The 20,983-nt window shown below is 33.3% G+C and overlaps 1 protein-coding gene, 1 long non-coding RNA gene and 2 pseudogenes across 2 annotated transcripts; all 4 read right to left on the reverse strand.

Annotated features, from left to right (window-relative positions):
* Positions 1-10,803: 10,803 nt before the first annotated feature.
* On the reverse strand, positions 10,804-11,201 carry LOC120188884 (annotated as a pseudogene).
* A 1,060-nt stretch (positions 11,202-12,261) lies between these two features.
* Positions 12,262-13,263, reverse strand: LOC120188651. The gene is made up of 3 exons (XR_005522430.1): positions 13,197-13,263; positions 12,843-12,912; positions 12,262-12,371 (listed from the first exon to the last, which is right to left on the reverse strand). It is a non-coding gene; the product is annotated as an uncharacterized LOC120188651 (long non-coding RNA).
* A 139-nt stretch (positions 13,264-13,402) lies between these two features.
* LOC120189032 lies at positions 13,403-15,067 on the reverse strand (annotated as a pseudogene).
* Positions 15,068-15,226: 159 nt separating this feature from the next.
* On the reverse strand, positions 15,227-19,758 carry LOC120188812 (cycloartenol-C-24-methyltransferase). Its single transcript, XM_039192206.1, has 14 exons — positions 19,664-19,758; positions 19,455-19,567; positions 18,244-18,310; positions 17,853-17,926; positions 17,665-17,749; positions 17,519-17,574; positions 16,993-17,047; positions 16,645-16,692; positions 16,407-16,490; positions 16,141-16,257; positions 15,974-16,057; positions 15,765-15,890; positions 15,551-15,648; positions 15,227-15,458 (listed from the first exon to the last, which is right to left on the reverse strand). The coding sequence occupies exons 2-14, from the start codon at positions 19,535-19,537 to the stop codon at positions 15,395-15,397; spliced, it is 1,041 nt and encodes a 346-aa protein (XP_039048137.1). The 5' UTR covers positions 19,538-19,567; positions 19,664-19,758; the 3' UTR covers positions 15,227-15,394.
* Positions 19,759-20,983: the final 1,225 nt, after the last annotated feature.

Genomic DNA, 20,983 nt, shown 5'->3' on the forward strand with positions numbered 1-20,983 from the left:
GAGATAATATATTTTGGCAAAATAGCCGGAATAATGCATATGGGGAGGTTTAATTCCCCAAATAATGCACTTTGATTATTATTTCCCCAAATGAGGTGATATCTATAGTAGAACTCTGAAATCTCGACGTCTTTAAGCTTAATTTTCCCATGCAGAATTCCATTTGATTTCTAGGCGTCTTCAGACTTAATGGAAACGAGAAAACCATATGATATCTCAGCGTCTTCAACTGTGCATGGTAACTCTTCTGCTGCTGCATGCTGCTATTGCATGTGGGGGGGGGGCAGACCTGAGTTGCTGCTGCATGGGAGAAAACCAAAGGATTTCTCGACGTCTTCAGCTTGCATGGATTCTCTGTTGCATGCTGCTGCTGCATGTTGAACCTGATATTTTAGCATCTTTGTAAGAACCGGTTGTTGAAGGAGTCTCTTGATCTTTTACCCAAATTGAAGGTTGAAGGCAACAAACTGGATATCGTTATTTACAATTTCTTTTTTTATCAATGCTTTAAGTTGTTGCTTTGTTGTTTATTAATTGAGTTTTGGTATGAAATGACTCCATCTTTCCTTTTCTATAAATTAATAAATTAATAATTCAACTATATTAATGTATTATCATATTTATATATTTCATTATATCATAATTAATTTAATTTCAATGAATTTTAAATTTTCATATACTTATGTCGAAATAATATTAACAAGTGTTAAATATAATGATAAGTTATATTACATTCTAAAAGAGATTATTCAAATTTACGCTCTGAGATATTGTTGAAAGGAATAATTACGACCTATATATATTGAACATAGATTATAAAACGAACAGAAATATATATAAAATTTATATTTATTATTTTATTTTATTTTATAAAGTTATTATTTTTTATATTATATTATAGGCATAAGGGTCACATTTGCCAATGTAGTAGACTCAATTTATCATTTTCGCTCCTATCGTATTTTTACAGCAATTTAGCTCTCAAAATTGTTTAATTACATCATTATATACCCTACCCTTAACTTAAAACCCTAAATTGATAACCTTAAACCCTAAACCACAATCTTATAGCCTATAAATATTAAACCCTAAACTTTATTTTTAACTTAAAATCCTCAATTTAGGGTTTTAAGTGAAGGGTAAGATATAGAATAATGCAATTGTGCAATTTGAGAGTTAAATTAATACGAAAACCCTAAATTAATGCAATTGTGAAATTTTACTTTTATTTATAGGAAAACTTGCAGACAATGTAATAGTGTTGTTAAAATATATTTATATTCATTAACATGGGTTAGTTCAAGTGGTAAGCAGAGATTTTGAATTCGAGGCTTTATGTATGCAGAAAATTCTTGTTGAAGACTCACCCATGACGTGAGTCGGTTTGGACTTATCATACGTAATTCTTCAATTTTGTACGATTTCCTCATTTCATGCATTAAAGGGTACCTAATTTTATCCCCCACATATTGGTTCGATTTTCCTTGGGCGCAAGTTTGTTCCTTTATTTTCATTTCAATTAGATGATGACACGCGTCACCACCTAATTGGATAGAAAATCATTTAATTAAATAATTTAAATTTTATAAATAAAATATTCCAATCATGTCTTGACACGTGTCACATTTTTAATTGGATAGTTAAATTTATTTAATTAAATTAAAATAGTGACTAAATTGATAGAATATGTAAATATTAAAGACCAAATATAGAATTATGTCAATTTTATTAACGGGCATTTCATCACCTTCGTTAAAAATTAACGGCCGTTGGCTTGATTGAAACGTTTAAATAGTTGGGTGATCTGATTGATTTAATTGAAACTTCGGTGGTCAAATTGATTTTTGATAATAGTTTGGTGGTCTCCCGTGTAGTTTACCCTTAAAAAAGAACGAAATAAAATATTCAAAATTACTAACGAATACCAAAATATTTAATATTAGATACACAATTTAATTTAATTTTATCTTTTTCATTTTTATCCATGTAATTTTTAATTTCATATCTAACTCAATTCCAATATAGATATTACAACTTACAGGGAGTTATCTTGTATCATGATGCACCACCTCATCCCAATCTACATCTCCCATAGAGATTATGCATTGACGAGGTTCCTCTCAACCATCGTCAATCCGCCAACCTCCACTTATCAGTGATAATATCTATATTATCTGCACAACATTTTAAATCAATATTGATTTATCAAGGCGCAAGAGTAGATCCACATATAAGGCGATGTTGCAAAAATTTGCAGAAAAGTCTTTATCGACCATCTCCACAAGAAGTTGGGAAGCCTTTGAAGTAGAGCTGTTCCGGAAAAACCCCTTGGATCATTACATTATGAGAGATGATATTGGACAAACAACAGTCACATTATTTACAATTGCTTAATCCATGCTATGAGTAATGAGGGTAATAGATGCAAATTACACATAGCATGGATCAAGAAATTGTAAATAACGATATCCGGTTCTGTTGCCCTTACCCTTCAATTTGGAGAAGAGATTGAGAGCCTCCTTCAGCGACCTCTGGTTAATTATAAGAGATGCTATAAGGCAAACAATCACTATCTTCCAAGCTCCCAAAGAATCATTACATTGTTTACAATCGCTTAATCCATGCTATGTGTAATTTTATGTGTAATTTGCAGATATTATAGGTGACAATATCAATGGCCCAAATTACGCATAGCATAGATTATGAAATTGTAAATAACGATATCCAATTTGTTGCCTTCAACCTTCAATTTGGGTAAAAGATCAAGAGACTCCTTTAACAACCGATTCTTACAAAGATGCTAAAATATCAGGTTCAACATGCAGCAGCAGAAGAATGCAGCAGAGAATCCATGCAAGCTGAAGACGCCGAGAAATCCTTCGGTTTTCTCCCATGCAACAGCAACTCAGGTCCCGGCCCGCCACATGCAGCATCAGCAGAAGAGTTACCATGCATAGCTGAAGACGCCGAGATATCAGATGATTTTCTCGTTTCCATTAAGCCTGAAGACGCCTAGAAATCAAATGGAATTCTGCATGGGAAAATTAAGCTTGAAGACGCTGAGATTTCAGTGTTCTACTGTAGATATCACTTCATTTGGAGAAATAATAATCAAAGTGCATTATTTGGGGAATTAAACCTCCCCGTATGCATTATTTCGGCTATTTTGCCAATATATTTTAGGTATGTAGGTGAACAAAATGATAATTTTATGTATTTACTTTGATAAAAAATATTTAAAGTCCTTAAATAAAAAATAATATATTTTAAATACCTAATTTTGAAATAAATCGTTTACATATATCAACTTATTTTCTATATTTCATTTATTTTTCAACATTGAAATTAAATATATAATTAAAAATAATTTTAAATTAATTATAGCAAGTAATTTTGTTGGATAGAAGGAAAATATAACAAAATTATAAGAAGAGTATGCATAACCAGAGTAATATTACATTAACCGCTCATTTTCTCTTAATCGTCAAAGTGTATAAATTAGCCACTAAAGGAAAAAGTTAATGTACATATTACATTTTTTAATATTTTGAGATAATTTTAAGATAATATATGTTCATAATTTTCCTTAGTTATCAATAATACACACCTACATAAATACTCGAATTTAGGACTTCAAGGAGAAACAACAAATCTTCAACCACTAAGACCATTTAATAAATTCACATATTACGTTCCAAATGAGCCCTGTATAGCTAACGAGTAAAAACCATCAAATTTTCAGTTTAACGATCTCCCAACAAAACTATCCTCACGTTTCAACGAGAAACATTTAATGACATCCATTTTTATTTTAAAAAAAGGAATAAAAACCATATTGTATAATCAGGGTAGTCCAATGGCACTAAGACAAACGTAATTATTATAATAACATAAATATTTAATGATGGAGGATGAAAGGTTTTGTTAGATATAATGGAGTCACATGGCAATCTGAATAGTGTTTGTATTATCCAAGCGGGGACTTAGAACCTGCAAGGAGTTTAGTTGTAAGTTAAAAATAGCTGTTTCCACAAACAAACAGTGATACGTAGCTGCAGCCAGGTGAAGGTGATCATATAAAATGTTCTGTCGCGTCTATCAATGCCTATTGCCTAACATGACATTTCACCAACTTTATGGATCAACTAATAAATCTAACTAGATTTTGGGATCTTTTTAAGAGTTCTTTTACCAGGTTAAATACTGAAGTTAGGGAGTACGGACTGACGTTTTAGATGTGATTAAGAATATGTATTAGACACTAATCTAATAGATTTTAATTCGATTGAATCTAATTTTATAGATTTATTTTTTTTCTTTCTAAAAACCGAATTTGGGACCGGATAGGTCGAGTCAAATTTTGAAATAATGATAAATAAGTTTGGGTCGAATTCGAATTTAAAGTAAAAAAATATTCAACTCTATTCAACCCATAATACTTCACTTATAAAAGATATTTTTGTTACTTTTAATTCTTTAGCTTTTCCTCATTTTCGCCCTCTCCTTCAAATTCTTTCCTCTATCTCTCTTCTAAATTCCTAAAATCCTAAAATAATCACTGATATTTACATCAATTTCTACTGGATGTCACACCGATCGTCATCGTTGGTTGCGACTGAAACTTCAAAAAAATTTAACAACTCTTTTCAAGACTCCTAATTTTGAATCTAGAGTCTGTTTCACTGAAAAATACTCTAATGTCTACAAATCTAGTCCAAAATCATTCATCTAATTCATTTATGTTTTCTTTCATTCACTGTCAAATCATACCAAAATAAATATATATAAATTTTCTCATTAATCGAAGTCTATTCACTGTGCAGATCATAAAAAAAAACAACTCCAAATCACCGAAAGCAAAAAAGATAAGTTTTTTTTCCTCTCATTTGTTCTTTATTTTTTGGGCTTTGTTTCTTTTATCTAACTTTTTTTCAGGTTATTTTTAATAAAAAAATTTACTTTTAATTTAATGAATTTATGATTTAGAAAATTGATGTCTGGTCGAGTAATGTAGAGGATGAATTTTGACCCCAAATTTTAGGTCAATTTTGAGATGGAGAAGACTCTTCTAAAATTAAATCGTATCGAATCAAAATTTACTTGAACTGTTGTACACATCTTAACCAGGGGTCACGACACAAGCATAAGCATGATGATGGGCGGTGGTGTAGGAGGACGACGAGTCTCCTACATTGTATGTGATTTCCAAAAAAGAGGGGAAAAGGACCAAACATTATTGGGAGTCGAAAGTAGTGTAGACATGTTGCCAACAAAGGTTAAAAAAAGGACAGCAAGCAAAAGCAACCAGCCATAGGGAATATGCGTATGTCCTGATCTAGACATGACACCATATCCAGACAGATTTGATTGAGTAAATATACATAATTCAGTTTGGTCCTTAAAACACTGACGTTTTTATTACCCAAAAATCCTTCCAAAAATAATTAAACAAAATGGAAATCAGAGTTGTTATCACACCCAATCATATACATGAATGTGCCACCCCAACCAATCATAATTGTCACATATCTATAATTGGCCTAGAAAAAGTTACACCTAAAACGACCAATTGTACCACGACATGAAAATTACTGTCTGCCTCTTCCTTATATATGTATTAGATTAGGATGTGGGTTTTAATTGATTAGGCCATCCAAATTAATTCACCTGCTAAACGTATAGTGCTTGTAATTTTCCAAAATTATTGTTCTTTTGTGTTAATTTCAACAACGGTCATCATATATATTATATATATTAGATAATTCAAGATTAATTGAAATATCATCTGTCGTGAAATCATTATTCTCTTCAACTGATTATAGATCGACGTCGACAAAGAACGTTTTTCAGGGATAAAACGATATGATGGGTGTTATATCCTTTTCGAATCTCCTCTACAAGATTAATCTTCGAACAACACCTCCACATAATTTCTTTGAAGTAGAAGCCCCAAAAAAAACACAAAAGTAAGATCTCAAACGTATGATATCTTTCGAGAAGTCACAATTTTTTGACATGATATCTAATAAGTTCACGTGATGATTCAGTCATACTAATTAATGATTTAGAGGAAGGAATTCCGCGAAGGAACCTGGCTACCGAGCAAGCATGTCTTGATTGCGAAGCTTAATTGGCATCTCGATGAGTGGACCAATCTCCGTTGATTTCACATACATACTTGGTGTAGACGCGTGGCAATGTGTTCCACCGTCATATTGGTTACAAACTTAGAAACTACTCCAATGGAAAATGCGCATATAATTTGCAAATAAGGAGAAGAACCAACTTTCCAAGTGGATTCTAGAAAGATTGACAAAATCAATTACCTTGCCAAATTGCCAATGTCGGTATACTAAAGAATTAATGGTGTTTTTGTTTTCTTTCCTCTTGACATCTAAGAATAGGAGTTAAATATTCATTAATAGAAAAATTTATCTAGGATTTGTTAAAAAAAATTGACGGTAAATGAGATGAGATAAATCGTAAACTATTTAAGTTTAGTTTAGTCAAAGCTTAGTTAAGATTTGATTTGAATTAATTTGATTCGAACTTGAAATTGACTGGAATTCTTAATGACCAAAAGCAAGCCACTTGATACTCGACTCGAAAAGCTCGAGAGTAACTCAAAAAAATAATATATTAAAATAATTTTTAAATTAAATTATTAATAATATTAACATTTATATCTTGTATTCTTAAAATGTAATATAATTTTTTCATGTACCTAAAGTTTAGGTTTGAGCTCGAGATTCAACCGTATTAAGTCCGAGTATGTTTCAAGTTTAAGATTTTTCGAGCTCGAACCGAACTTCAATTTTTGATTTTAAGTTCAAGTTGAACTTGCCAATTTTAAACTCGTAAACTTTTGAGTTAAACCGATCTCAATTTTAAAGTTTTTGAGCTCGAGTAGAATTCAACTATACTCAAACTTGTCTCGACTAGTTTACAACCCTATCTAAAAACTTTAATCGAGTCCCTTAGAATTTATCCTTTAGTTTGAATATTCACTATTTCAGTGTTCCATGCGTTGCTTACAATCTGGGTCTGTTTCTGATCATAGCTTGCAACAGTGTCCGGAACCCCAAACCCTTGTTGAAATGTACAAAGTTGGCTACTTTCAGAATTGTAATGGCGCTTTGGGTTTTGATATTCATTGGGCAGTAGCTCTGGTCGAATCAGGGTCGTCTCGGTTTGATTGGCGTTAGCCTGCTTAGCTTGATGGCTCCATTAGAAGTTTCTTTGTTGGTTTTGTTACAGAGGCACATGTCAAATGTCAACCACAACTCTTCTTTCTTTCACAAAATCTACACCAACTTTTAATCATGTTGCTTTGCAACTTTCGCTTTACTTTATTTTTTCCCATCTTGTTCTACTTCTCCAATTCCTTTCACACTCTTATTTTTCCGATATAATTATTCATATCCGATTTATTAATTGAATAATTCAAATTAGATCCTACAAGAGTCGATTATAAAGATCATCCTTATTCAACATCTTATATATTACTCTCTTTCTATTATTTCTCTTTCTCTTTTTATTGATTCTTTGAACGAGGATTAAATTACAGTTTGTAATAAGATTTTAAGATTTAACTAATTTCAAGTTTGAATTAATTGAGTTTAGGTGTTTAAAGTTTTTTGGGTCAAAGTATGAGTCTAACGTTTCATTCTATATTCATTTTCAAGTTTCCCATTAAAAAAAAAGTTTGTCCAATAAATACGTGACACGTGATCTTTGTTCATTTTTTCCCTTTTCTCATTTGTATTTTTTAGGAAATAAACAAAAAGAAAAAGAAAAGAAAAAATACAAAAAAAAATAACAAATCGAAAAATCCTAAGTCTCAAACATGTCGATTTTGAAAACTCATGTATTCATGATAAATCAAGTTCGATCTATGCTTCTTCATTCTCTCTTTCACGAAAATAAAAAATATTATGTCCCAAAAATCAATTGTGAACACTTTGATTTTGTTTGTAATGACAAGCTAGGTAAAAAAATATTGGGTTTGAAGAATTGTAGATGAAAGATAACAATTTGTTTTAATGAACAAAGTAATAATAGTTAATAGGAATGAAACGTTAGATACTTATTTAATGATAAAATTACCTCAAACGTTTACATAAATTGCCACTTTATTTTTTATTCTTTTTTAAAGTATTTTACCCCTAACTTTTTAATTTTTGTCAAAACATACCCTAGTAAATGAAAATTATTACTTAACTAACATTCAGTCTATGATGCTGACGTGATATTTTCTCAACGTGACATTTGTCATGTTACCAAAATGATGACATAATATATGCTACATCATTAATTTGACACATGTAAAAATATCACGTTAATAACATGGGTTGAACATTAATCAATTAACGAGTTCCATCCAACAAGATTTGTTTTGATCAAAAATTAAAATGTTATGTTAAATAACCATTTAGAAAAACACCAGGATATTTTTATTATTATGCCTAAAAATATGATGTAAACACTTATTTTACAAATAAACTATTAAAAATTTAATCATTACAATAAAAAACCAAGCCTCAACTTTGGTACCAATGTTGCTTAATATCAGTGTTTTGAAAACTAGATCGGATCGGTCGGTTTAACCGGGAATTGTTGTCTAGTCCGATTCAATATACACCGATTGAACCGTTATTAGTGAACCGGTCGGAACCGCTGAACCGTTCGAACCGGACCTACTGAAAATCGGAAAAAACCACCAATTTTGTTTTTTTTTAATAAATAAACCAAACGACGTCGTTTGTTAAACGAGCCAAGTCGAACTCGAGTATTGTTGAGCTCGACTCGAACTTGAAAACTTTAAAAGTAAGCTCAACTCTACTCAAACTCACGAGATAAAAATTATCAAGTTCAACTTAAACTCAAAAAAATTTAGAAGCTCGATTGAAGCCTAAAATTCGAACTTGATTGAAGTGAAAGAATAGTTAACTCAATGCTCACCAAAAGGCTCCATGATTTTGAATGCCAAATTACCTCTATTATTTATAGAAGTTAGTTGAGATGCTATTCTATGTTTCTTAGCCATGTGAGATTGCTTTTTTAAAAAAATTAAACCAAACAATATCATTTTGTTATGATTTTTTTAGCCCCAAATTTATTTTTTAATTATAGTTATATAATTATATTTATTATTTAATATGTTTTACCTTAAATATTATGTTGTAGTTAATTTGAATCATTTTGTTTCACTTGATTTTATGGTTTTTAACTTATATATGTTATGACTTGTTTTGAATATGACTTGTGATATAAAAAATTATTTTTTTATTAAATATTTTTAGTATTTTTATTTGATTTTTAAAATAATTATAACGTCGTCCGATTCTTCTGACTGATCGAACCGATTCGATCGGTTAAACCAGTGAACCGATAACATGAACCAATCCGATTCTGAAAATCATGCTTAACATCCACGAATAGACAAATACAAAAATATGTTGTGGTCCTTCTTACATATCAACATTAATCCAAGAGTAAGTCCAACACTTGGCGACGAGAATCACAAGGACTTAGGCCTCAACGGAAAGGTTCGCAACTTCATCCTTTGTGCATCAAAATTAGCTCACCCTTATTTCCATATATAATGGTTTCATATATAATGGGGTAAAGGGAATGTAAGATAGTAGACTACCCCCAACACCAGGTTGAGAATAGCTTCCGTGGGAGACCTCCGAATTATGAAATGCTTTCCGTGGGACTAGATCTCACGACCCTAAAAATAAGAGCCTTGTGCTCTACCAACTGAGCTGGACGGTCAACATTCTCCGAAAGCAGATGTTGGCTATTTCGCCGCTTTTTGGAGTTGGCTTTTCCTCCCAATGCCTTCAACAGCAGCCTCTCTTCTTATGATCCGAGACGTTACGTTATCGGAATTTTTCTGAAAATTTGTGAACGTAGTGCACAGGACTCTTCTTCGATGAAACGACGATAAAATATTGTGGGTTCAAAAAGCAAATGATCTTAGCTACGAACGATATTTTGTTAAATAAGTAGACGGGGTATTATATTGCATTTTTAATTAATTATTTTTAATTAATTTCTAATAGTTTATGGATAAATTCTAAATTTTTATCAATCAACTTTCTTTTCGTTTCTATTTTGGTCATTAATATTTAAAATATTTCGATTTACTCTTATTTTTCGGTCATTTTTATTTTAAAAATTGTGAAATTATCTCAAGACTGTCTTTTTTGTGTGTGTGAAAAACACTAGTTTTGAAATCCTTTTTATTTCTCTTTGATAAATCATGTTCTTCTAAAATGGTGGAGAGGTAGAGGAGGAAACAAGATGTATATCTTGAAACCATTTTGATCGGATTGCGAATATTATAGATCAAAGCGGTTTAAAGTTCTATAAGTTTTAGTTTTAGTGTTGAGTTTTACGAGTTTTAAGTTGATTTAATTAAACCTTAATTGATAGAGTGATAGGAGACAATGAACTAAGTTCGTTGATATCTTGAATAGTGGCAGAAGACATCGAATAATAGTAATTACTACGTTGATGTGACATAAGGATGAAGTTATAAAACTTTTATTTTTGGAGGAAGAATATAAAGATAATAATAAAATGACGTAGATGGCACATGAATTTCATTTATGATCTAACACCCGGTTGATTAAAACATGAGTAAATCGAAAATTTAATGAATAAATTATTTTTTTTTAAATTTTAATGACTAAAACATATATGAGAAAAAGTTTGAGCGATGAAATTTATAACTTATCCATATTTTATTCATGTCGTTATAATACATGTAAATTGGAGAGGGTAAAATGCATATGATCATTCATCTTGAGAGAAGAAATGATTAATGGAAGGCATGATTTCAGGGGGGACGCGTTCCGAGGAATTTGCGAAGTCCATGTTCTGCGTACTTTTCTCCTTTCTCGTAGTTCTCTAGCACTGCCATGTAAGTTGAAAGATACACATGCTTGTTACAAAGGCCATGGCACCTACCAGGGGGTACACCTAAGAGGCAAAAATAACTATTTTTATTTTACATTGGGAAAATAAAATTATGAAATTAACAAGAAAGAAAAAAATAAAGGTAGTATAATATAAATCATTACCTCTGCCTTCATCCAACGCCCCATTTTAAAAACTAATATTTTTCTTCTTGGTGAAAATAAACCTTCAAACGGTGTTCAAAACTAGGCTGAATTAGCACATTACTATTTGGATGTGAGTTTGGGTATTTGTAGTGCTGAAATACTATATGGAAAAGGCAGGCCATGGAGGAATCTGGCTGGCTAATTGACTTATAACATCTGCATTTCAGTGGGCTGTGATTTAACCTTCAATTTTTTAGACTTAAAACCTGGGGCTTCCGGCCTATGGTTCTTGCTTCCTTTGGAATTAACCTTTTATTGCCTTATTTGGTTGACAAGTTTTGGAATTATTCACAAGTTTTAGTTGCTAATTCATTTAATAGAATGCTCTATTTTTTAAAATTAATAGATCTGCTGACATAACAATTTTAAAAAAAATCAATGATGTCATTACATTATCTTATGGTATCACGTCAATATCACCGTTATTTTTTTAATAATAAATGACAAAAATAAAACTAAAATGTCACTTTATATATGATTTTGAAAAATAAATAATTAAATGATCAAAATGAAATAACGTGAATAGTTGTGTGACTAAATACCGGCAAAACTCCAGGGTCGACCAAAGATGTCCCAATTTCAACACAAAGTACCAAAATCTATATGGCAATACCTAATTCTATTCCAACACAAAATATATAGATACACTATGCCAAACTGATTTACATTCCCCTAATTAGGAGCTTTTCCTCCCAAGGCCCTAACCATACAAATGCAATGCATTGCAATGAAATACAAAGGTCGAAATGGAAGGAAGGACATCATTAGAAATTCGTACCGGCCTCCTTCGCAGCCAACAGTTCGTCAACTGTCTCCCTCTAATCACTGTTCCGTCAACTGCAGCTGCAACATTCTTCAACGATTATTATTCTATACATGACCTTTTCAACTCTTCCAAGCATTTTTATATGACTGATACATGCCCATTTCATTATCATTTTTCTTTTCAATCATATAAAGCTTGAGGTCGTGGGATCGAGTCTCACGGAGGGCATTTCATAATTTGGAGGTCTCCCACGGAAGCTGCTCTCAACCTAGCGTTGGGGCAGCGTACTATATTACCTCCCCCTTATCCCATTACATATGAGAATAAAGGTCAGCTAATTGCAAGAAAAGGAATTCTTTTCGTCATTGGGCATTCCAATCTAATACTAACACCAAAATCAGTTTATCCGATCATACCTCCAACACCGAAAATCCCATCACATGTTCACACCCGTCTCTACCTTCTCCACCAACCTTTTTTTATGATAAGAAATAGGCCTCATAAAACCCCCTTCATATCCGTCGTTGTACATAAGTACCTCATCGGATATTGGAAGGAGGGAAAGAGTGCATAAGAATTTTATTCCATAAAGAGATTACACCTCCTACAACACAGATTATTACAAAACACCACCCACCATCTTACTCACAACCCACCCTACAAAAAGTGACCCAAACAAAAGAAACCTAAACAATTACCCTACACCCGACTTAGCCAAAGCATCAGCCTCCCAATTTACAACCCTTTTAACTGATCTTACAGCAACTCTAAATTCCATTACAACACTGACAATTTCCTTAACCAGCTGTGAGAACGCATTAGGACAAGCTTCAGGAGACTTAATCCATTTAACTACAACTTCTGAATCCTTCTCTAAAATAAGCCGACTCTTACCACATCATTCTGATTCCACAAACAAAGCTAAACCAGTTTGAATGGCCCACCAACCTTCAACAATAACATTCTTATTTACCTATCACATTACCTCATTCCCTCTCAGCTCCTTTACCATATCTGCCGAACTTTCAAGAAAACAGCTATCATGTAAGAAACTTGATCTTGAAAAATACAAAATTTGTAGCAATGAACATTTTGATTTGAGAAACTTGATCAAATTTACAAAAACAAAAGTATGGAGTCGAATGTAAATCATCACCATTTGCTTAAACAGTGGTGTCCTTTTTATCATAGACAATAGGCATCAAGAAAAGAGCTTGTAGTTAAATAATCTTTTGAGTTCAACATGACAGTATAAATTCACAGCAGAACAGAGTATTTGACACAAGGTTCATACATACCTGAATTTCTGCTTCTATTGATCAACTTATTTTCTAAATCTTGAGCAGCTTCAATCAAGCCATGAGCATTTTAGGCTTGAATAAATAGCTGACCCTATTCCCATATTAAATGGGATAAGGGAGAGGTAAGGTAATAGGCTGCCCCCAACGCTAGGTTGAGAGCAACTTCCGTGGAAGACCTCCAGCAATTATGAATTGCCCACCGAGTCACGACCTCAAGGTTAAAAACCTCATAGTTGCAAAAGTGATGTTATCAGGCATGCATTTTTTCTCTTTCATAGCCAAAAATAACTCGGCCATCCTTTTTAAGTTACCGGCCTGACCATAGGCACTGATGATACAGTTAAAGAAAGGAGTATCGAGTACCACGTCTATATTTTCCACCTGCCTCAAAATAGAATCGACCTTCTTAACTGACCCCACCTTAGAGTAAGCACTAACAAGAGAACAACAGGTACTAGCATTAGGCTTCATTCCTTTATGCTTCATTTCCTTAAAATACTCCTCCATCTTCTCAATCTTTCCAGCCTTTGACCTTTCCTAATACTTCAATAACAATATTGTAAGTAACAATGGTGGGGGAGAAATATCTTTTGTCCATGAACTTCATGACCGATCCCATCTTCTCGTACATGCCTGTTTTCCCGAAAGATTTAATAAGAATGTTGAATGTGTTGATGTCAGGTCTTATTCCCATAAGCAGAAACTCTTCATACCACTTCTCCATCTTCTCAATCTGTCCACCTTTCCCATAAGCCCCGATAATAGAATTGAAAGTGAAAATATCCGGAAGGGAATTACTACTTTCAATCATATCCGTCAATACGTTCTCCATATCCTCAAACAACTCAGCCTTACCATATCCATCAATAATAGTATTATATGTAACAGTGGTAAACTCAATTCCCAGAAAAGACATCTCCGCAAGAATTCTTCCAATGAGATCAAAGCGGCGAAGTTTCACACAAGAGTCGATAAGAATAGAGTAAGTATACACATCGGGTTTGCTGTTGAAGATAGAAGACTGATTTCATATCTTCAACAGCAGTAAAAGCGTCGTCAATGAGGCCACTCTTGCCGTATGCGTGTACCAGAGCTGTATAGACATCAATGGTGGGTCTAAGCCCTTCCGAAAGCATTGTTTCGAATAGCAAACCGGCTTGTTGAGCTTGCTTGCATTTACCCAGCATCACTATCAGTTTTGTGTATGTTTGGCATCTAGGCTCGTACCAATGCTGCTTGAGTAGAAGTGCAAATATCTAAGAAACAGGAAAAAAAATTAAAATACGTTGTTATCCTTCTTATATAAGCATTATTTTGAAAACAAAAAGAGAGGCCAAAACAGTTGAAAGGCGAAATTGAAACGACCCAGACCTCAAGGGCAGAGTGCCAAGCGTTATCCTTTATAGCATCATCGAGAGCCTCCAAAACAGCCTTAGGCCAAAGCCCGGTACGCTGCTTCTTGGACTTGGCTTTCCTCCCAATGCCTTCAATACCAGCCTCTCTTCTTATAATCCGATACAATGCGTTCTCGGAATCATTCTGGAACTCCGGTTGGCAGTGTACGGAGCTTCGGTTTGATGAGCGGATGAGGTGTTGTCTGCGGAGTTTTGTCGAACAGGTGGTGGGCGGTGACGATAACCAAAACGGGCAGCTTAAACGGACGGGACTAACGGGTCCCTTGAGTGAATGGTCAAGAGAAGATACGTCTACCCAAGACCACTATATTATCATTCCAAAAACAAGCCTCTTCAAATCAGAAAAAAAAACCGATGAACGACGAAGTAAACCGCCGAGAAAAGTAAAAGAAAAGATCGAACTTGGACAGTCATGTGATTTCCTAATTGTTCTGTATCGCGGTCCTGGTGCATATTGTTTAGACCAAATATGTACTTTTGGTCAATTTTATTTCTACCATTAAGCTAAAAATATATATATTGATTTTTTTTATAATTCAAATAACTAGTAATCATCCAGTAAATATTCAAATGCTGAACAATAAGGTTTCAACAAAAATAAAACATCTGACGAAGTTTAAAATACAATAATTTATATGTTTCAAATCATTCGGCTAATTTTCAAACAACCGAAATCAACCAAGTAATAAACACCAAATCTCTAAAGCTTTTACAGATAATGGCCCAACTAGCCAGATTTGGTTCAATTTCAATGAGATTAATTCAGTTTTCACCCCTGCATCACTGGCTCTCCGAAAGTGGTTTTCGGGCCAAAAAGAAATACATAGGCGTAAATATCTCTTTCCTGAAATTGAAACGACAAAGTGTCAGCAAACTACAAAACATTCTCCAACTTACCATGCAGAAGACGTCATCAGGATCATAATGTAAACTCACCTGCCACCTTCAACCAACCCTTCTGCGGCTTTCTCGAGAAAATCTTGAACCCTTTGGCTTCCTTTTGGAGCTAGTCCCACAAATTCTAGAGCCTTGACCTACAAGCAAGATGGATACGATTACTGGTACGATGTTGTGATCTTTAAAAATGAGTCCATCGTTCATAATGAGTATCATGAGAATGGAAAGGTATATAGTGTCTGGTAGTTCTTACCATATTTCTAGTGAAAAAGCGTCCAAGAGCTGTTAGACGGAAGCTACTCAATGAGAAGTGGTTTTTGTCTAAAGGCAAGTACCAAGGGACAGGGGAGTCGATAACAAGATCTTTCTCCCAAATTACCTAGAATTCGATACGAAAATCGATTAACTTCTTGAAAGGTTAGAAGGGATGGATGGAGAGTGGAGACAGAAGTAAGAATTCACCTCAAAACCAGCCTGTTTTAGAGCTTCTAGGCACTGTCTAGTCATCCTGATATCCGGTAGACCGTCACCAATCTCGATTTCGGCCTATATTAATAACACTTTCATTTAAGCTGAACTCAGGGATGAACAACAAACTGGTAGCATTTTCATGCCGTTAAGATGCCCACCTTAATTTTCTGATGTTCTGGGTTATTTGGATTGAAAGCATCAGTCATGCACCACTCGTACGCAGTGAAACACTGACCCGGCTTTAGTACTCTGTAAATTTCCTTGTAGCATCCATACTGTCACAACAGACCAAGTCAAACTGATATAGTGGTGTAACATGAAAACAATCAAATCAAATCAATAAAAACAAATCAATACACAATCGAAATCATAATTCATCAGTAAAAGATTAAAACGATCTTGATTGTGATGGGAAAATACATACAGCATCCGGAGCATGGCAGGTAGCTTCGATTGCATAAACTGCATCAAAGGTGTTGTCAGGAAACGGCATCTTCATAAAGTCAGCCTGCATTAGACAATAACCATAAGAAAATCAGTCATCAATATTCTGCATCATAAAAATGCTAGCGTGGAAAATTTTAAAACAGGGAATAATAACAGACATAATGTAAACTTGAGTGAAAGAACAATAAAACAACTTGACGCAGAAAATTACCAACCTTCACAAAGTCGCAAGTTTTCTCCACTCCAGCAATTCGGTTTAGTTCCTGTCGAAGATCACATTTTTAATTAGAAAGATGAAGAAAATTTCACAGTAGAGAGCCAAAAACTATATAACTGTGATCCATCAGTATTTAAAAGGAGAACTTGAGATATTCTTAAAATATTGCCCATTTTAATCAACCCAAAGAGGCTAATAATAGATTCAAAGATCAATAAAATTAAAATCAGAAGCAAGAGTGTTTAACAAAGAAAGAAAAAAGCAAGATAAAAGAAAAAGCAAGATAAAAATGTCATCTGCAGCATATGCATTAACGTTATCTATTCGAGATTGAAGAGATGTTCACCTTCCCTCTTGTTATTTGATATTCATTGTTGTTTAACCCAGTGACAGATGTGGAACTGCAGCAATCACAATAAAAACATGATTTAGAGTCCTTCAATATATTTTTTAAATAAGAATATAACTAGCCATGATTTATTCACTAAGTATATTGCTAAAACTGCTGTACTATCCAATGGAATAGGGCAATGGTTCAACAACACCTAAGAAACACCAACAGAAGTTAGTTTACCATTTAGTTTTCCGTACAAGATAACTGCAACATTTCCCCCCTAATTTGGACATATTTAATCAACCAAAAGAAATTTTTAAAAAATATGTACAGAGAAACACAGGCTCAATAAAATAAACTGAGATCAGATGACTCTAGCTCTACGCTCATCCATACACATACACATAAACAAATATAACAATGAAAAGTAGCCTAATCAGCAATATACGCTACAAAAATAGTTAAATAGATACAAATAAACAACAGAAAAGGAAGAAGAAATAAAGCAAATGACCATTGAAAACAAACTGCTATGTACCTGAATCGAGCAATTTCTCTAAGTGGTCCACCGATTCCACATCCAACATCCAACACCTAAAAGAAAAGTCAAAGCTTAAATCAAAGGTCAAATATAACAGAAAACTCAGGATGCAATTGCTTCATGCTCTAATGAAGTGGGAGAACCTTCTGTCCAGGCTTCAAACCAAGTTGTACAGCAAGAAAATGTTCATGGCGCTTTATGCTTTCTTTGAGAGACTCCCCTTTCCATCTGTAGAAACAAATTTTATGATAATCATCAGCAGTGACATGAAAAGGCAACTGCACCATCTTCCTCGCAGATACAATATAGAAGTGACTGAATGGATGGATACCTGGCAGCAAAATGGAAAGATTCACCCCATCCAAACTCATAAAAGCTGGTAACCAGATCATAGTATTTGTTAACCTGAATTCATAAAATCATATGAGTGTTTGCAAATGCAATCAAGTCCTAATTTAACCTTATCAGTCCAGTAAAGCTGTAAGCGAGAATAAGGAATTCATTAGTTTAAGACAAAATGGAACGTATATGATCACCATCTAGCTTGATGAAATTGACAGCTAGATCTGCCAGTGTATGTAATACACTCAACCAAAATAGTAAAGAAAATATTCAAGCACCTAATTCATAACTATTAGCAAAAGTTGAAAATGAGCTAAACTAAGGACTCCAGCAGCAGGTTGATCACTGATTGTAAGATTGAAAAAAGAAGCCATTCTAACCATGTCAGTGTAGTTGGCCTTTCTCTCTTCCTCTTCACCTCCATAAAAGACGTGATATTTCTCGTACCTGAATCATTAACATAATCTAATATGACATTTCAAAAACACTTACAAGAGTCTAAAGAGTAAAAGACAATATTTCAAGCGATCATGCATAGATGCAAGGAAACATGGTACGAGTTTTAAGCAACTACTAACTACCCTGCGGTATCGGTCACCATGCAGCAGATCATCCATGCATGCTCCATGATAAAAGAAACAAATAGTAAATCAGATAGCAGTCATGACCAGTTGAAGTTGGACACAGTTAATGCTCCATAATAAAAGAAAAAAAAAGAGTGAATCAGCTAGCAGTCATGTACATTTGAAGTTGGATGCAATTACATTTAATTAATTAATGATATAAAACGACAATTTTAAGCCATATCTTGCTTCTTTCAACCAAACCCGTCACTTTCTAGATGTTTCAGCGTTATCTAAATACTGAAGAATTAAAAAGAAAAACAGTTAGCAATCATGAGCAGGTCCATGTTCCATAGAGTTGTATAAATTTACAAATATGGCCTTGTAGCCACTTGTAAGTAAAACAGAATTGACTGGACTGGACTTGACTTGACTGCAAGCTAGCGGAATGTTTCAGGGGAACAAAAATCAAAGAACCTTCCAGTTGAGAGATGGGAAATGAAACTTATTTTAGACATAATAAATGAGCTTGATCTGTGCAAACTAGCGTCATCTGAGAGAAAACGGGAGAGGGAAAGTGGGAATATGCTAACAATCAAGGCTAAGTAGACACTTCACAGAAACTAAGCTCAATCAAAAAGCTTAATCCATATAGTAGGAATTAAACATTTAAGAGGCACATTAATCCAGTTTAAGTGAATTTCTCTTGTATTCTAATTACGAACGGTAGCCATCAGAAACACACCTGCGGGCCAAATTCTAAATAGATCTTATATTTCAATAATCGAGATTCAATCTATCAATACCATTCCGTCACCTACTAAACTCTAACTAAAAGAATTAAAGAAATGATAATTCGAGACTCGATTAAATACATTGAATACGTTTGCTGCAATTAAAATCATTTAAAAAAATCACAGAAACTAAAAAGGGAAGGATATAGGGAGGAGGGAGAATAAAAGTAAAGAAAAAATAAAAAATAATAAAGCAACATTCTAAACACATAATTAAAGAAATGAGAAGAATACTTTTCAACAGAAGAAAGGACTTCGGTTTTCTCGATCTTGCCACCGAGACCGGAAGCCAGATCAAATGCACCAGCCTTCGACATTCTTCTCTTTTCTCACTCGTCGCTACAAATCTAGTACAAAAAGAACAAATCAATTAACAAAGTTACTTCAAGATTCCATTAAAATGCAGATTCTCTCTGCCAGAGAGAATGGCGGAAATCGAGAACCTTTTTGCATCGAGGAAAAGGAACACAACGATTTTGAGGAGCAAAAATGATTTAGTGAGAATGGGAATTTGAGTATCTCTGCGAATATAAAGGCCGGTGCCAGTGGCAGTGATACGTGTACAAAGATGCCTAACAGCCTGCACGATAATTCATAGGGCAGGGGGGGGGGGACAACGGGCAGAGGGCGGCCGCACTTTATTGTAAGTACTTTAAATTGTGTATACTGTATGTACCTTGCCAAACCTAACCTGTTCTACTAAATTTTAGCGTGAAAAAAAATTATTTTAAATTTTATACTTCATATCGATTTTATGATTTATAAACAACCAGTAGTTAATTATTTTAATAATTTATTTTTAAAATTTTATATTTATTTATAATTTATAATTATTTTTAAAATTCGGGTAGTATAACTTATTATTATCATCAATGTTTATTAATAGTTTATGTTTTAAATAATAAATGTTAACTTTTATTTACTGCTACTCTATTATTTTCTAATGTCTTTTATGACGATGGATTTGTAAGGTAGCTCAAGTAAGTAGGGGTGTGCAAATCTATATTTGGATGGGTGATTTTTCGGTCCGTATCTTGATTTGGATGTTACAGGTAACTTTTTTTCCCTTTAAATTATTAATTTAAAAAGTATACATAAATTTAAAATTTTGAAACTTCGAATTACATACTACAACATCCGAACATAAAATTTAAAAGTTTGAAATATAAGATATAATAATCTATAATATAAATAATCTATTATTATATTTATATATATATATATATAATAAAAAAAATAAAAACTAACTGGGTACCCGGAAAAAACTAAATTTTGTGATTCGGGCCCGACTTGGGAAATATCGGGCTGAGGTCGGGTAATTTTTTTTAAAAAAATTACCCATTTTTTTAAGTTCGGATAGGGGTCGACAGTTCGGATCAACCGGATCGGATATTTTTACACACCCCTACAAGTAAGGCACGTGAGGATGTCTCTTTTGTTGTGGGAATCTTAATGTTGTGCAGTATCGTTTAAATAGTTATCGAATCGGAGGTTTTATGTATAAAAACAAAATTTGTTATGAAATTCATCTATCAAAATTAAGTATACAATACGAGTTGATCGAAATTAGTCAAGATAAAATTTTAGAGAATTAAGAAAAAAAAATAATCATATAATTATAAAAAAATTAAAGGTAAAACATATTATATATCATTTAACTACGTTTAAATCAAAATGGCGTCATACATGATCTTGCACATCATGCATCCACTACTTCTTAGCAGATGCAGTTTACTTCTGTTTATTTAGAGCGTATTTCGAAC

This window comes from Hibiscus syriacus, unplaced genomic scaffold, assembly GCF_006381635.1.
Source record: "Hibiscus syriacus cultivar Baekdansim isolate YM2019G1 unplaced genomic scaffold, ASM638163v2 tig00116951_pilon, whole genome shotgun sequence".
Taxonomy (NCBI): Eukaryota; Viridiplantae; Streptophyta; class Magnoliopsida; order Malvales; family Malvaceae; genus Hibiscus; species Hibiscus syriacus.